The sequence below is a fragment of the Podarcis tiliguerta genome (assembly GCF_965153285.1).
Source record: "Podarcis tiliguerta genome assembly, chromosome: 10".
Lineage (NCBI taxonomy): Eukaryota > Metazoa > Chordata > Lepidosauria > Squamata > Lacertidae > Podarcis > Podarcis tiliguerta.
Window position 1 is genome coordinate 54,094,827 of NC_139543.1, and position 18,083 is coordinate 54,112,909.

General features: G+C 43.8%; 1 protein-coding gene across 2 annotated transcripts in view; it reads left to right on the forward strand.

Moving 5' to 3' along the window:
• The window catches only part of SLC13A4 (solute carrier family 13 member 4), a 38,415-nt gene extending 22,607 nt beyond the window's left edge, over positions 1–15,808 (forward strand). For both annotated transcript variants that reach the window (XM_083401492.1, XM_083401491.1), the window contains exons 9-16: positions 171–290; positions 6,021–6,122; positions 7,145–7,246; positions 8,252–8,349; positions 9,908–10,038; positions 12,011–12,172; positions 13,225–13,362; positions 14,287–15,808. In XM_083401492.1, coding sequence (XP_083257618.1) covers positions 171–290; positions 6,021–6,122; positions 7,145–7,246; positions 8,252–8,349; positions 9,908–10,038; positions 12,011–12,172; positions 13,225–13,362; positions 14,287–14,424 — 991 coding nt within the window. In that variant the 3' untranslated portion in view covers positions 14,425–15,808. The remainder of the gene's footprint in view (positions 1–170; positions 291–6,020; positions 6,123–7,144; positions 7,247–8,251; positions 8,350–9,907; positions 10,039–12,010; positions 12,173–13,224; positions 13,363–14,286) is intronic.
• Positions 15,809–18,083: the final 2,275 nt, after the last annotated feature.

Consider the following 18,083-nt stretch of genomic DNA (forward strand, 5'->3'; position numbering starts at 1 on the left):
GAGCTATACTAATCTTTTTGGGGGCAGTTCGTTTGTTTACTTGGTACTTTAAAGGCATCCTGAAGCAGGCAGTACACAAGGTGAACTTGAAAAGGGGAAAGCATCGTATAGGTCCCTGATGCTGCCTGAAAAAGCATACTACAAAGTGGCTGTTTTTGATTTCCTTACAGCCATTATCCCAATGCTGAAGTGGTGAATTTTGGAACCTGGTTCTTACTCAGCTTACCCATCTCCCTCATCATGCTGGTCCTGACCTGGTTTTGGATGCATTGGCTTTTCCTTGGATGCAAGTAAGTGGGGTCTGCAAGATCTTCGTAAAAGCTCAGCACAGCTCAGCAGTAGAGCATATGTTTTGCATGCAGAAGCTCACAGAAACGTCCACCATTTTGCATCATTGGATGTCCAATACTTTTGTCGTGGGAAGACATCTAATGGAGCTGAATGTTGGGAGATTCATGCATACTTAAACCATGGAACTCACTCCCACAGGAGGCAGTAATAGCCACTGTCGTAGTCCTGTGCTGCCAGCCACAGCAGAGCTTAGTGGAGGGAGAAACCAGCCAACCAGCTGTGTCTCAGGGGGGAACTTGCCTGAAGGCAGAGTCCGTATACAAGGTCCAGTCCAGTCCTAAGGTCAGGAGTATCTCAGTTCATGTAGTCCAGTGGTTGTCAACCTGTGGGTCTCCAGATGTTGTTGGACTACAACTCCCATCATCCCTGAGCTCTGGCGTTGCTAGCTAGGGGTGATGGGAGTTGTAGTTCAACAACATCTGGGGACCAACAAGTTGAGAAAGGCCAATGTAGTCAGACGGTCCAGGGGTCAAGAAAGCTGAGGATCCAAGGTCACGAGAAGCAAGAATCAGCAAAGTTTGGCCAGTAATGACAAATGTTGTTTCCAGCAACTGAATGAGGCTCGAAACCCTGCTTAAGAAAGCTGGAGCCAGTTGGTTCTCATTAGGAGCAAGAAGGCTGATCAGTAGCAGGTGGAGTCACTTTGCCTCCTGCTCCTGCAGGCTACTGCTCAGCAGATGAAGGTGACTCCTGGCCCATGACAACCACTAACTTAGCTTGCTTTAAAGGAGGATTAGACAAATTCATGGAGGAGAGGGCTATTGATGGCTACTAGCCATGATGGAGGCTAAGCTCTGGTCCCACTGTCAGAGGCAGTATGCCTCTAAATACCAGTTGCTAGGAATCACAGGAGGGAAGCATGCTGTTGTTCCCAGGTCCTGTTTGTTGGCTTTTCACGGGCACCATGTGCTTGCAAAAGTGCAGCTTTGTTCTGGTTGACTGTTGAGATGCTCATGTATCCTTGCTCCTCAGATGAAAGATTGGAAGGTATCTAAGGTAGGACCTTGTCTGCGTTGGCACCCACTCTTTGGAATTCTTTGCCAAAGGATATCTGCCTAGCAACTTCCATGTCCTCATGTTGCTAGCAGGTGAAGATTTCCCTTAGAACCATAGAACTGTAGAGTTGGAAGGGACCATGAGGCTCCTCTACTCCAACCCCTGCAATTCAGGAATCTTTTGCCCAATGTGGGGCTCATGACCCTGAGTTTATTAATCAATTATATTTGGAGGTTTTATTTTTTAAAAAAACCAGAGCCTTCTGTTCTTCAAGTCACATTGAGAACTATGCTAAATAAAGAAATAGTTTCCATGCTAGTACATGAATAGCTGGAAGATGTTAAAAACCTCTGGTTGCCCCTGGCTTTTTCTGGCATTAAATATGGATCTGTTCCATGTGCTTTACCATTCAGTCCCATAAGTTGTCTGTTCCCTAGCAAAAAAAAAGGGGGGGCTATAGTAAATCAAAAATAATTTATAATCCCACGACAAGTTCTAACATGATCCACAGTTCTTTCACAAAGAGCATTTGCATTCCACATTACAGTTCCAAATATTCTCTCTAACAAGGGTTGGTTTTTTAAAAAATCCGTAAGGGAATTAAAGCGTTAGTAACCTATTATGAAACATTAGTGGATTCTGAGGCTCATTAATCTCTGACTCCTGCTTACTGCAGTTCATTCAGGAATATATTCCCCTGGAAACCTGATGCTGCAATAGTTCAAGAGGAGGGAATATGTGAAGACACCAAAGACTATTCTTTCTGACCTAGACAGTGGGTCAAAAGTGTAGGACAAAGCAAGGGAGAAGATGGGGGCAAGAAGGTCCTCTGGAACACGGTTTGTTTGAGCAGAAGCTTGATTCTTATCGTGACAGTGTCAGGGTTTGGTGAGATGCCCCTGTGCCATCCTGGCATTGCCAGCATCAACCCAGTATGGCATGGGCACTGTCATTTATGAGCGACATCATGGGGAAGAAATTCAATTCAGTTCACATTTGAATGTGAATTGACCTAATTCATAGTCATCCTTAAAAATTTGCCCTTCTCTGAATATTGCAATGCAGTTCTCCAGTCAGGTAAACATATACAAAAATGCATATGCTGGGTAAACTGGGCATAAAAAATTGTGCATTGATACAAACATGCATTATATTAAGGAAAATTGCTTGCAAAAAATGTTTCTAGAAGAAATGCGTATAACTTTTCATGAGAACTTATAAAGAATTTGTAAACTCATGTGGAAAACTAAATTTAAGGCTAGGAAAATGAGAAACTGAGTGAAACCAGAATTGACAGATTCGCTCTTTCCTACCTCAGATTGACTTAGATAACAACAAGAGGCTTTGGAATTGTCACAAGTATGTGGAGGGCAGAGCCAGAGGTGAGGCCAGACCCCTTTAAAGAGGAAAGGGAAACTGAAGGGCAGGAGGCAAGAGAGAGTGAATGCAGCACAAGAAGAAGTCAGGCTAGGCAGGTTAGGAGAAAGAAGGCTGGGATGCCCTGCTTGATTCACCTGCCACCCAGAGATCAGGCAAAGAAACCTGGACCTTGCATGGCAATACCCAGAATTGAAGATGATGAGCCCTAGTTGAGTAGGTCACTTACCCTGCTGAGAACCACATATTTAAACTACAACTATTGCACCATAGGGATGTGGGTGGCGCCATGGGTTAAAACACAGAGCCTAGGACTTGCCAATCAGAAGGTCAGTGGTTCGAATCCCCGTGACGGGGTGAGCTCCCGTTACTCGGTCCCTGCTCCTGCCAACCTAGTAGTCTGAAAGCACGAAGTGCAAGTAGATAAATAGGTACCACTCCGGTGGGAAAGTAAACAGCGCTTCCGTGTGCTGCTCTGGTTCACCAGAAGCGGCTTAGTCATGCTGGCCACATGACCCGGTAGCTGTACGCCGGCTCCCTCAGCCAGTAAAGCGAGATGAGCACTGCAACCCCACAGTTGTCACCATTAGGGTCAGGGGTCCCTTTACCTTACCTATTGCACCTATAGGTGATATGTAATGGCCACCAACTTGAGTGATTTAAAAAAAGGATTAGACAAATTCATGGAGGATAAGGCTATTGGAGTCTACTAGACATGATAGCTAGGTTCTGCTTCCATTGTTGGACGCAGTAGGCCTCTGGGTACCATTTCCTGGGAATCGCAGGTGAAGAGAGTGCTGTTGTCCTCGCTTCCTGCTTGCAGTATCTGGTGGATCACTGTGAGAACAGGATGCTGAACTAGATTGGCCCTTAGTCTGATCCAGCAGCTTCTTTTTATGTTCCATGTCCTTGTCCCCAGGTACTTTGTGTAACTGGATTTCAGCACTTGGTTCCACAAAATTAGCCAACTTTGTGGGAGGCTGCACCAAGGGCAACTTTCCCTTGGTTCCAGCTGCTCTTTGCAGCATGGAGGAGCAGGGGTTGTGGTGGAATCCTGCTTGGAGAAGTACAAAGAGGTACAAAAACAAAGACGCACCAGAGGAGGAAGCTACCCTGTAAATAGGGTCACTCCTGTGAAGCTTCAAAACTAGCCAAGAGTTGATCCAAACTGCAAGAAAGAAGATTCCACCTAAACATTAGGAAGAACTTCCTGACAGTAAGAGCTGTTCGACAGTGGAATTTGCTGCCAAGGAGTGTGGTGGAGTCTCCTTCTTTGGAGGTCTTTAAGCAGAGGCTTGACAACCATATGTCAGGAGTGCTCTGATGGTGTTTCCTGCTTGGCAGGGGGTTGGACTCGATGGCCCTTGTGGTCTCTTCCAACTCTATGATTCTATGATTCCCTGGTGCTGTTGGTTCAGAGAAATGAATATATATTTTCTGGCTGTGATGACAGACTCGCTGACTGAGGGTGAGTGAGTCAGAGGCTAGGAGATAGAATGTCTTGGCTCTCCCAAAGGATGCCTTGTTTCCCAATAAGTTGTGCGCTCAGAAAGAAGGACACATGAAGCTGTGTCATCCCACGTTGTTGCTCAGTGGTAGCCAACATGGTTTCCTCCTGATGGCTGGACTGCAACTCCCATCATCTCTGACCATTGACTATGCTGGCTGAGACTAATGGCAGTTGGAGTCTGACAGTTTCCGTGTTGGCAATCCCTGCTCTAGCCCTTTGTTGTTTGCTCTGACCAGCAGTGGCTCTTGAAGGTTTCCAGTAGAAGTCCTTCTCATTGTCTGCTCCATGACCATTTAAGTGGAAATCAAACTTGGGGGTTTCTTCATGCAAAACATGTGCTCTGCTACTGAGCTGCCCCTTTCCTGAGGAGGCTAAAGAGCAAGAACAGGTTTATCGTGAATGGAGAAGTATTGTTGATTCCACGAGTCACCTGACCGATTGCTGAGTCAGTGGAGTTTGGAGAATAACAGCGGCATTATGTTTGAAGTTCTGCCTTTTGGCCAGCTGCATCAGCAGTATTCAAGAACGGCGGCCAGCTGGCTTGATGTACTTTCTTCTGATAAGCTGCTACTGCTGCGATAGAGTCTTGTTGCTAGAGTCCTGACCTGAGTGCTGTGGGGCTTACTGTGATATGCTCTTTGCTCAGGTGCAGATTGCACCAGCTTTTCATGCTGTGTTCAGAACCATTTCTTGCAAAGCACAGGTGGTAGACATGTAGGGGCCAGCTCATTTTAGCTCAGAGGTGAGGAATCTCTGTCCCTCCAGATGATATTGGATGCACTGCCTTCAGTGCTGACTATCGGCTGCTGTGTCTGGGGCTGGTGGGAGCTGGACTCCAAGAACATCTGAAAAGCCATCCCTGTTTCAGTATGCTTTTAGTTAAGGTGCTGGGCTGGGTATTTTAATCACTTAAATTATTGGTAGCCAACATGTTAGTCAGATGTTGTTGAACTACAACTCCCATCATCCTTTGGTTGCTAGTCATGCAAATACATGTAATATAAGGGGCTGGATTGGTGATGCTGGACCACAACTCCCATTATCCCAACCATTGGTCAGACTGGCTGGGGCAAGGGGAGCTGGGAATCCAAAAACATCTGAAAGGCACCACATTGACTACCCCTGGTTGAAATGGTTATCTCTGTAATTGTTAAAATATGTTTTTAGGTGTGTTTTATGTTTTTCATCATGTGTGAGAGATACATCAGGAGGGCTTGCCCTGAAATATTGGGAATGAGCAAAGAAACAAATTAAAGTTTGCCAACAGCAAAAAAACCCTGCCTTATTTTGTGCAGATCATCTACAGAAGTGTTGTCATCCATGCTTCACTTTGGGGATGTGATAGTCTTTGCGTAAAAGTACACTGTATATTGCACACTGCTCTGCAAATCCCATTTATTTCTGTGGGATATCTGCAAGAGATTTTCTTAGTTTACTCACAGTTACAGTTTTTCCTTACATGCCCATGATCCCTGACTTTTGGGCACATTGGCTAAGACTGATGGGAGTTGTAGTCCAGCAACTTCTGGAAGGCCACAGGTTCCCCACCTGTGAAGAGAAACCACATTTCAGTGGAAACTATGCAGAAGGGGATCTACCCCTGTTTATTTTCACTATCACCCAAAAATGGTACAGTTTGGGTGGGTTTGAGAAAGGGATTGTAATTGGCTCACCTTTATCCAGTATATGGATTTCAAGTTGAGTGATGAAAATAGAGAATATTTGGTGCAAACCGAGTTACACAACTCTAATTGCTTTCTGTTTCCATGCCTCACATTATTTTCAGTTTTAAAGAGACATGTTCACTAAGCAAGAAGAAGAAGACCAGACGGGAAGAGATGTCTGAGAAGAGAATCCAGGAAGAATATGAGAAACTGGGAAATATTAGGTAAAATCATAGAGTCATAGCTTTGGAAAGGACATTAAACATCACCAGGTTTAGCACTCACAGCATCCTGTCTAGTTTCTGCTTAAATATCTACAGCAAAGGAGAGATCCACCACCTCCCAAGTCAGTCTGTCAAACAGCTCCTATCAGTAGGAAGTTTCTCTTGAGCTTCAGCCACAATCTGCTTCCCTTCTATTTCCACCCAAGGGGAAGGGCTGTAGCTCAGTGGTAGAGCACCTGCTTTGCATTCAGAAGGTCCCAGGTTCAATCCCCGGCATCTCTAGGTAGGACTGAGCATTTTCCTTGTTTGGAACTTTGGAAAGCCATTGCCAAGTAGCGTAGAAAATACTGTGTTCAATGAACCAATGGTCTGGCTAGGTATACAGAAACTGCCTATGTTACCTCTTGAGTCTGTTCTGTCTTCTAGTCCTTTAAATATTTGAAGAACTGTATAGGTTTTGCTTCTCATGCATAGGCATCAGAGAATTTGATTCAATTTGCATTTAAAGGCAAAATTACATAATTTGTACTTTCTATAACATTACATGAAGCAAAACTCAGGTGTTCTTTGAAAGTTCACACTTCTCTGAATTTTGCAGTACAGTTCTCCAGCCAAGCAGAAATGCATGTGTCAAGTTAGAGTGCAGCTAGAAAAGCATATAATTAACATTAATGAACATGACATACAAAAATGCATTATATTAGGGGAACCTGCTTTGTAGAAACGATCATACTAGAAAAGAATTGCTTACAAAAAGGTGCATATTAGAATAAATTCTGATGGATTTTCAGGCAGACGCTTTACTTTGAAAAAATCATAAACTAATGTGGAGAATTTAAGATTGGGAAAATGAGAAACTGAGAGGATGGGAAAATTGCCCGTTGCTACACATGCACAGCTGTCAACTGAAGAGCTGAGTGTTTGTTTTTTTAACTAAAAAGAGCTAACTGCTAATTGGTAAAATCTTTCTTTATTGGCCTCTCTAGTATTAAATGCTTCCCCTTCTCCCATTTCCTTTCTAGTTATCCAGAGTGGGTGACAGCGTTCTTTTTCATCTTGATGACTTTGCTCTGGTTTACAAGGGAGCCTGGATTTGTCCCAGGCTGGTCATCCTTCTTTGGAAAGTAAGTTCCTAGTTCGTAGCAATAACTTTTCCAAGTGGAGTTGGGAGGGGCAGAGTGTAATATTTGGTGCCATATTTAATACTGAAATGTCAACGAGGCCTCCAGCACCACATTTGGTGTCAGGCAAACGCCCCACCACCACCGAGACCATTCCATTGTAACTATCCAACCTCCCAAAATGTTAACACCTCTTGCGATGGTTTGACCCCTTTCCACTTTAACAGTACAAATTCTACAAGCACCCTCCATATCTCCTCAAAATCATTCCTCCTGCATATTCCCTGTCTTACCTTAATGACACATGTCAATTTATCATTAATAGCTATATCCCACACCTCTTGAGGCCATTCTTCCATTTAAATTATACTTGCCCCTTCCACTTCCTAGCTATAATAATGCGTGCAGCTGTCAATAAATTTGTGGGCAAGGCCTTCGGTCTATGCTGCACTTAAGCCATTTATGGCAATAAATGCACTGCCACAGCTTACAAGCGTAGTTTTTCAGTTTTTCTGAGGATACATATGTGAAGCTTCAGCCCCAAATATCTGAAGGAACATCTCCTTCCCTCCAGGCCTTCTCAGGTTGTAAGATTTGAGACCTTCTTTGTTGTTGTACCACCTTCAGAGATTTGAGGGATGACAACTCAGGAGAGGGCATCTTTTGGGGCTGCCCCCATGCTGTGGAATTCCCTCCCCACAGAGGTAGATTTGGCACCTTCATTTTGTAGTTTTCCTAGCATTTTGAAGACACATCTCTTTGTCATGGCCTTTGACACTTGAGATATATATTAGGACCCACCCTGGTGTTACTGTTCCTATAACATGTATAAAATATATGGCGTGGTGTTTTGGGGATGTAACATGGAGTCTAAGAACTGCAAGAACATGAGCAGCATGCCAGTAAAACTTGCAACAAACCATTAAGAGGAAACAGGAGGAGCCACACAGATCTCTGCTGCCTGTTTTCCCTGCCTTCTATAAAACAACTCCCATGTCTCTTCCCTAGGAAAGGCTATCGGACCGATGCCACAGTCTCTGTTTTCCTTGGGTTCCTCCTCTTCTTGATCCCAGCAAAGAAGCCATGCTTTGGAAAGAAGAGGAAAGGTATGAGGGACTCAAACATAAGAGCACTCGACACATCTTGTATTAGCTCCTTTTGGTCTCCAGCCACACACAAAGTACCTGCAGGGGAGTTCACACATTCAAATCAGTCACAACAGTGAGCTTCAGATAATACTTGTTTCCAAATTGGCTCCCATTGGGAGCATTTGCGTAACATACGTAGGTAAGAGGCAATGATGTATGATGATTAACCACATGGGGGCAATTCCAGCCATTTGCATTCTAGTTTGCTTGTGAACTCTGAGGCTTTCCTGAAAACTGGCTGTCAGATGATGGTGTGGTTGCTTGAGAGTAAACAAGCAAGACTCCAACCTGTCTTTTCCAGACTTTATTCTTGGTGCAAACTATTTACAGTGAAGAGCGTTGTAAGTTCATGTCTGGCTCAGTCGCTAGCAGAATCTGGGAGTGGTTGGTTTTTGTACCTCCCCCAGCATAAAAGTCACGTCGCCCCCAACCTTTTCCATCCCTCCCTGCACCAGAGCCTACTGCACAGAATGGGTCTGGCAGGGGCATGCTTCCCACCTCTCCGGTTTGCTCGGCTTGGTGTTGAGGCTCTCCCTAGCATCCCCTGGTCCTTGCACCTCTTCTCCACTGGAGGTGGGGCTTTCCTCCTCACCGGAAGAGGAACTGCAAGATTTTCGGAGGCTCCCTGTAACACAACTGCCCTTCCATCTCTCGCCTCTGAGCTGATGGCAGTTCCCTGACACTGGCCTTACCTAAAATGATGCCCTCCTGATGTTTGGGACTACAACTCCCATCAACCCCAGCATCATACAACCATGCTGGCTAAGCTATATGGGAGTTGTAGTCCAAAACGTTGGGTAAGGCTGCTGTAAAAGAAGGCAGTGGTCTTCTGATAGATTAATAAATTCTTACTTTTTATAGGAGGGCCAGACCTCTTTCCCTGAGGCTTTTCTTTTCACTAGACTCTGGCTGGGGCCAGCTTCCATTTTCTCAGCTCTTTTGTCCCATCAGCCTCCCCTCCCAATATATAATGTCAAAGGCCAGGTTAAAGAGGTGTATCTTCAGCATATTGCAGAAGCTAAAGGTCTAAACAAACCTTTTGGTTGGGGGGGGGGGATTCCACAATTTAGGGGTTGCCTCTTCCTTACCTCAGATTCTCCAGGCTTGTTTCAGCTGGGCATGATCACAGTTTGCTTCAAACACTCACTTCAACAAATTGAAAGCAGAACAGGAACAACAATTTGCCCCTCAGAAGAAAATGTTGGCCTTTTGCGACTGCTAAGTGAGACCACTTTTAACTCAAGCCTTCTTTTTTGGCACATCCTCAGTGTATGCGGTTTCATATAGGCTCCAGTTTCTAACTAGATTTGTGGGTTTTGTTTTGTTTTTTAAAAAAAGTTCAGAGCAAGCAACCAATGCAGAGGGAGGATGTCTTCATTCCTGTCAGTCCTGTTCCAGGACTCTGTGTTTCTTTGTGAACATTTCCTGACAATGTGTTCCACGCCAATCTGAGTTTGCAAAGGAACCTGGGGAAACGACAATGTTATTTTTCTATGTGTGTTTTCCTTTGATGCAGGAGACGTTCCGAATTCCACCAATGTTAAAGCAGGGGAACCAATAATCACCTGGAAGGACTTTGAGAAAACCATGCCCTGGGAGATTGTGGTCTTGGTTGGAGGAGGTTATGCTTTAGCAGCTGGATGCAAGGTAACACCATTATCCCCAGATAACCCCCTGTGCTATAAAACTGGGATCCACACATGTCGGAGCTCCTTAACAATGATGTAACTCTCTTCAAGAGAATGCTGTTTTATCTCAGGTCACACACACCCTATTCACTCAGTTTCACTCTCTCTGGTGCCTCCTTAGCTATTATTCTTTGAGCTTCCTCCCTCTCTCTTTTTCTCCTTCCTGTTCTACTGTTATGTACTGAGTTGAATAGGATCCAAAAGGCAGCAGTCTGATTGGTCCTAGAACAATAGGCTCCAGAATGCAGCAGTCTAATTGGTCCACAGGAGCCACCCAATCCAGCTCCAGATGGAAGTGAATCCGCAACCTGATTGGCCTACAGGAGAATCCCGGAATTAGCCAATCACGTGCAGCCCATTGTGTAAATAATGTATATAAAGCAGACATTCTGGGGGAACTTTCATTCCTCCTCACCACTATGAGCTGAACAAAGAGCATGAAATCCACTCTCAACTTCGAGTATATTTCATCTACAGATGTCCCCATGACATTGGACTGAAATTATACTCTGAAGACTGATGCCTGGATGACTTTCACTGTAATATTGGGGCCTAGTCACAGTTAGAGATGAAGTGAATTCAGCACTGCAGTGAATTCCCTGCAGTTGAAAATCCTCACCCCAGTTTGAGACCCTCGGTCCCTCCCGAATTTAGGAGTGAGTCAAAAACATTGATTTAGTTCTATTAATTTGTACACCATCCTTCATCATGTTGACATGATCTCCAGGATGGGTTCCAGCAATACATAAAAATGCATTGAGCAAAATTTATAAATAAATTTTAATGCAATCCAGTTAGTAAAATCACAATAGACCAAAAGCATGAAGCCAAAGAATTCCTGGTGGCTGCAGGAAGGCCCCAGGCTCAATCCTTATTTTTATTTTTATTTTTATTTTATTTTATTAATTAGATTTATATACCACCCATCATACGATCTTAGGGTGGTTCACAGAATAAAATACAGGATAAAAACAAGTAAATAGCTAAAACAGAACAGCAAAACAATAACCCCCGCTTCCCTACTCTACTCTGAAGGCAAGATTAACATAAGCATACTGAAGTGGAAGCAACATGAAGACCATTTCTTTCAGCAATCTCCCATTATGATGAGAGATCCCCCACTCACTATTCTGAACAACTTTTTTAAAAAATAAAAAATGCAAGAGTGCACTATACTAAGAACACACATACAGTTTTGCAGAAATAGATTGCTGTACAGGGATTGCCAAATCAGAATTGTAGGGTCATCTTAAATTTATGAGCTAAACCTACTTAGGGAACAAAAGTTATTGTGAGCATTTTAATCTAAATATAATTGTTGCTGCAATTATTAAGAGAACTATAGTAACCAATGCCTTTTCTCTGGCTTCTGGCCCATGTAAACTCTCTTTCTCCACCAGGCATCAAGCCCACTGCCTCCTCCTGCTCTGTGACAGGAAGGTATCGGAGAAAGTATCTCCAAGCAGGGCATTTGGAAGGTGGGGGCAGAGATGACACAATTGTGTTATTGAGAGTCCTTGTGCTATCGTCTGCTTATTTAGCTGAACCCAGGCCACATAGCCCAACTTGGTACAGTGGTACCTCGGGTTAAGAACTTAATTCCATTCTTAACCTGAAACTGTTCTTAACCTGAGGTACCACTTTAGCTAATAGAGCCTCCTGCTGCAGCCATGCCGCCACTGCATGATTTCTGTTCTCATTCTGAAGTAAAGTTCTTAACCCGAGGTACTATTTCTGGGTTAGCAGTCTGTAACCTGAAATGTCTGTAACCTGAGGTACCACTGTATTCAGTTATATGTGCTCAACTCAGTGTAGTGGCCAGTCCATTATGTATTCCTGCAGAGTAGTGAGACTGATGTCATGAAAAGATGCTGATGGACTGGAGGTGTCCAACTTCAGTTTTTTTTTCACCCAATGTCTTTCCCCCACAGACTTCCGGCCTTTCCACGTGGATTGGGCGACAAATGTTATCCCTGAGTAGCCTTCCCTCTTGGGCTGTCAGTCTGTTGGCCTGTGTCCTGGTCTCCATAGTAACAGAGTTTGTTAGTAACCCAGCAACTATAACCATCTTCCTACCTATTTTATGCAGCATGGTGAGTACAGACTTTGGATCAATTTATTATCAATCAATCACCTAGTTACAGATATGTCTCAAGGCAACTTGCAGACATGTCTTAAAAACAGCTAAAATGGTTTTTAAGGCAGTACAAATGCAACTGAAAATAAGTTTGGAAACAATAAAAAACAAAGACCCTAAAACTTGCAGAAACAAGCATATTATTGCAGAGTAATCCTACACGTGCGTACCTAAAAGTAAGCGCTCTCAGGTAAATGGATATAAGATTGCTGCCTGAGTCCTGGAGTCAGCAAAGTTTTAGGACCCAGAAACTGTTGTGGACACTACAAAATACCCATTTCACAGAAGAAAAATGGATGGTGCTCAACCGCCCCCTCCCAAATAGAAGGCAAAACACCAAGTCCCCTCCCACAAAACAAATAAAACACAGACCAAAAAAAGTAACGTTCTGCCCCCAACCTAAGGCAACCCCTCCCCCAGGGCAAACAACCAGAACCTGCACCCCCGCCAGCCCAAATTTTAAAAATGAAAGGACAAGGGGACTTGGGTGCAGTGGTGCCTACAGGTACCACTTTGGAGGCCTTGATCTAATACTCTATCCACTAAGGGATGTGGGTGGTGCTGTGGTCTAAACCACTGAACCTCTTGGGCTTGCCGATCAGAAGGTCGGCAGCTTGAATCCCCATGATGGGGTGAGCCCCCTTTGCTCAGTCCCAGTTCCTGCCAACCTAGCAGGTTGAAAGCACGCCAGTGCAAGTAGATAAATAGGTACAGCTGCAGCGGTAAGGTAAACGACATTTCTGTGTGCTCTGGTTTCCATTGCACCAGAATCGGTTTGCTCATGTTGGCCACATGACCCGGAAAGCTGTCTGTGGACAAATGCCAGCTCCCTTGGCCTGAAAGTGAGATGTGCACCGCAACCGTCCAGGGGTCCTTTACCTTTTACCTTATTCTATCTACTACCTGACATTGGCTCTGAAAAACAATGGTTTCCTGCGAGGAATAGGTTTTGGTAGTCTACTACTTTCTTTGACTACAAATGCTCATATCTCCCCTTTCTCTTTCCAGTCGGAAACCCTACAAATCAACCCTCTGTACACCCTGATCCCTGTCACCATGTGCATCTCTTTTGCGGTGATGCTGCCAGTGGGCAACCCCCCAAATGCCATTGTCTTCAATTATGGGCACTGCCAGATCAAAGATATGGTAAGTACCAAGAGCGATGCATCCAGAATGATCAATGATCAAATTGGTTAGATAAGGGGCAGTGATAATAATCAGTTAACACTGCAACTGTTTTCTTGTGGTGCTTAAATGATGGCTTTCCCCAAAAATTGAAACTGGATAGCATCTATCATTTCAATTGTGAGTTCGGATTGGATGTCAACATTTCTGTGAATTGCACAAGGAATGTGCTTGAGGAATCTTGACTAAGGACCAAGGAAGAGCCTCTTACCTCTGTACAATAGGGTAAATAATTTTACACAAGTGCCAAAGGTTTCTATGCATGCACCCCCTCCATCCAGATATTACCCCAGTTCTGCTACATGTGTATGTCGGAACCCACATGCCCATGACCCCAACACGCACTTCTACGAGAGCAATGAAAACACTAGCATAGAGACAGGCATGTGTTGGTTTAAATGCATGTATACCTTTTACCTTGGGTCTGAGGTTTCCTGAAATAAGGCAATACTTAGAGTCAGGTTCTCAGCCAGGTGTTGTGCAGAATGAGTTACTTGGATATGGCACAAAGGCAAAACCAAGAGGAGAATTATCCTACCCCATTATCAGCAGCTTCATCAATGAAGTTACTAGCACAATTTACAAGCAGACTGGATCAGATGGAGAAGGGCCAAAGGAAGGTGTGGTTGTGGATGCGCTTGTGTTAAAATGTGGAAAACCACCACAGTACAAAAGAGATTTCTCACCTGCTCTAGGATGAACTGAAATCTTACCACCCCTTGCTAACGTTGAGGATTTTGTCCAGACCATTTTAGAAAAATGATTAATCTCATAATTTCATTGAAGGCATGTCTACCTGTACCCCTTGCTACCTTGAGAGGAGAAGTCCTACCTTAACTGATGACAATTAATGTGGTCTGTTTCCCTTGTTTTTTTCATTCATAGATCAAAGCTGGCTTTGGTGTCAATCTGATTGGTCTAGTGGTTGTTACAGTGGCAATAAATACTTGGGGAATTAGACTCTTTCACTTGGATAAGTTTCCAGACTGGGCAGCAGCCAGCAATGTCACTGGCCCATCATAGTCCGCATCCACAGAACTTGCTGGCTCACAGCAAGTTGGGAGCAAAATATTTGCACAGCTGTTAAGAAAGGAAAACACTTGAGTGTATATTTGTTCCATTAACCTGAACTAAGTAAGAAGTAACTCTGTTGGAAGCTTCCCTAACGATCACCATATCTCTGCCATCTAGTACTGAAGGGGTTGGGGAAAGCATGTATTATTCTTGTCTTTCAGCAATACCATGGAATTGCTTTGATTCCTCACTCCCCCGTCTTTTCCACAGAAAACCCATTTTTGTTCTACAGAACACTCAGACAATTTTGTCTTCTTTACTTGATACATAAATCACAGCGCCCACAGTCCCAACATCCAAAGTGTGTTTTGAAGACTGTATCTATATGTATATATCTCTAGAACATTTTTTTAAAAGAAAAAGTTAAAAGTTGTATGTGGAGTTATTTATTTGGTAACAAGGAAGAACCAATTAGATCAGCCAATTGCTCAAGCCCAGAGGGTTATCTGCACAGCTGCCCTTTGGTCCAGGGAGAAGACCAGGTCCATGGTAGACCAGGGTTCAAATCCCACCTCGGCCGTGAAGCTCACTGAGTAATCTTGGGCCGGTCATTGTATCTCAGTCTAACTTAACTTAACAGGGTTCTTGAAATGATAAAACAAAGAGGGGAAAGAACCATATAGGCCACCTGGAGCTCATTGGAAGAAAGGCAGGGCATAAATGTTATAATAAACAAAAACAGCCAGAGGGCATCAGGCTGCATTATGCACTCTTGCGATGGAGTGTTAGCAAACTGTTAGCACGAAGAAGGAACCCAGTGATAGAGAAACCTGGGGAGGCAGATATCCAGCCTCTGGCTAATTATTTTCCTCATTCTCCAACTTTGATGTTCATCTGCCTTCTGTGGCATATGATGTTTTTTCAAGTAAAACTTGAAAGCTTCATCAACACCACATTCACTTGCCAGAGCAAGGAGCGCCCTTCAGATGCCTGGCACTCTTGCAGATGATGCATCATTCCTGTTCTAAATATATATACATTCCTAGATCTCTGTTCTCCTTCCACTACACTACACTACACTACACTACACTACAGGGGCAGCCTTGAGGTGGCAAACCAGACTCCCAGAGAGAACAATTTACACCTGAATCTCTCCCAAACTAAATACCAGGCCTCTACAATAGGCATATTATTTTAATAACTGATGTAACCAGAAACTCTTGGATGTGTACAGAAATAAATAGAGCCTTTGTTAACCACAGTAACTGTACTAGGATCAGTTTTATTGCGGGGAGGGTTCCCCATTAAAGGGGAGGGCTCCTCTGATGCTAATAAAAATGTCTATGCTGTAGAAATTGCTTGTGAATAAAATAAATTATTCAAGCTTTGGAAATTATTGTGATCTGTAGACATATTAATGGAGATGTTGAAAGCCTGAGTGAGTAGTCTGCGGCAGTGCTTTTTTCCCTAGAAAAATAGGTGCCGGTATTCACTGTGAAGCTGCTACAAACTTTTTAACAAAACAAAAAAGAAAGGTGCCAGTACTGCATACCATCTAGTACCTTCTTGTGGGGGAACACTGCTCTGCAGCCCTCTGTGGAGATGACATAGCAGTGCCGCAAGCCTCCACATGTAGAGATGGCTGGCTTGGTAAGTGATGGAGACCCAGTTCACACTTCACCTCATCATCCTGGGATCCACTTCCCCTACAGTGACTTCTTCCCACACTATTCCAGCAGCATGTAGAAGAGAGACCCAGGTTTAAATGGGCACTCAGGCATGAACCCACTCAGTACGTCAAGGGTTCTCCAACCAGGGCTGTGAACTTCATTCTGTTGGTCTATGGCATGTCCGTGACCAGAAGGGAGTTGGCAGTCATGATGGGAGGAGTAGAAGTGGCCACCCACTTAGTTGTTAATTTAAGTGGATGATTGACAACAAAGAAAATTCTCTGCGCATATAGACCAAGTTGCAAACAAACAACAACAAAATGGAAAACAGCTAAACTATTAATGTCTTGAGGAATATACAGGAAAGCAACAGAATTAGAAATGCCTTGGGTAATTTATTAGGACACTTGTTTTGATTATCCCAAAGTTAAAGAGGCAATTCCAGGGCAAACCATTTCCAGATTCTAAAGTTCTGTCCCAGCTGGACACAGAATGCCACCATTGTTGCCCAAATAAATACGTTCTATTAAGTGCATCTGAAATAATTTTACCATTCTGCTAAGAGAGAGAACTGGATTTGAGCACCGAATTTGCTTCAGTGTGACAACTGTAAGTTATTGATTGTAGATAACTCCACAGCTCCATTAAAGCAGCAAGTTTTTATCTGATGTTTGGAGTGCGGCAGGAACAAGATGATCTCTCCCATTCCATTTAGTTCAAAGATGAAGAACTATCTCCCATCAGCCCCAGTGAGACAATTAATATGGGGGGAAATTAATATGGGGGGAAAGAATGATCATCCAACAGCATCTAGAGGGCCACAACTTCTCCTTCAGCTTCATTGGTATCTTTTCCTCATTCAGCTGCATTGATAGAACACGCAAAGAAGTAACCCAGACATGACAGTACAGATGGAAGCACTCAGGCCTGGGATTTGCAGTGTTTTAGGAACAGAGGCTGATAGGAAGTTGCCAATACCCTGAGTTAGACTACTGGCCCATCTAGTCAGCCATGTCTACACTTCTTGGTAGTGGTTGTTCTTCGGGATTTCAGAGTGAGTTCTTTCTCATCCTTACCTGGAAATGCCAGAAACTAAACCTGGGACCTTCTTCGCAGAAAGCACAGCGAGCCAGAACCTTTCCAACATTACCAGTGACTGTGGGCTATTTTACAGATTCACAAATACACTCCTGAACCTTGGTCAAAGACAGCAGAAAAAGAACCTTCATACAGCCAAGTATCCTCTTTTCCTACATTATAAGCTGTCCTGAGTATTGCTATAAAGTACTATATCTATCTATCATCTATCAGTACCTCTTGCAAGCATTGCTCAAGATGCTACACTTGCTAGACCCTCACAGATGAAAAATCACAGCATGGGAAAAACTGGTGTTCGTATTGACCTACATTTATTTTAGTTTTTAATTATCTTCACTGATCATTATTTTTTAAAGTATAACAACATACATATCCTCAACCCTGCCTGCTCCCTTTCTTGCTTTGAATGCATGTGATTTCAACCACAAATTCAGCACTGACATTTTACATCTCCATTGCCTCCCTTTTCATAGAAATGGGCATTGCCAATAGACTAGAAGAGAAGCATACCTCTTTCGGACTTCTAAGTAGACAAACATCCCTGGTATTACAGTTTTGTTTGTTTGTTTTCTTGCAATGAGGAGCAATGTAGAACCACTCTTCAACAAAACTGGTAACATTAAGAGCACCTTCTCTATAGAGCCCAGGTTCAGTTTTTGGCATGTCCAGGTAGCACTGGGAATGCCCCCTGCCTGAAACCCTGGAGATCTGCTGCCAGTCAGTGTAGACAATATTGAGCTAGATGGACCAAGGGCTGGGAGAATCTCCGCCTGCAGGCATGGAAGTAGATGGAGGTTTATGCTAATCCTGGTCTGTGTTTGCTACTACTTGAACCTTCACAATTATGTCAGCACCACAGACCAGGGTGCCCTTCCCAAATAGTTATGGCACTTCAGAAAC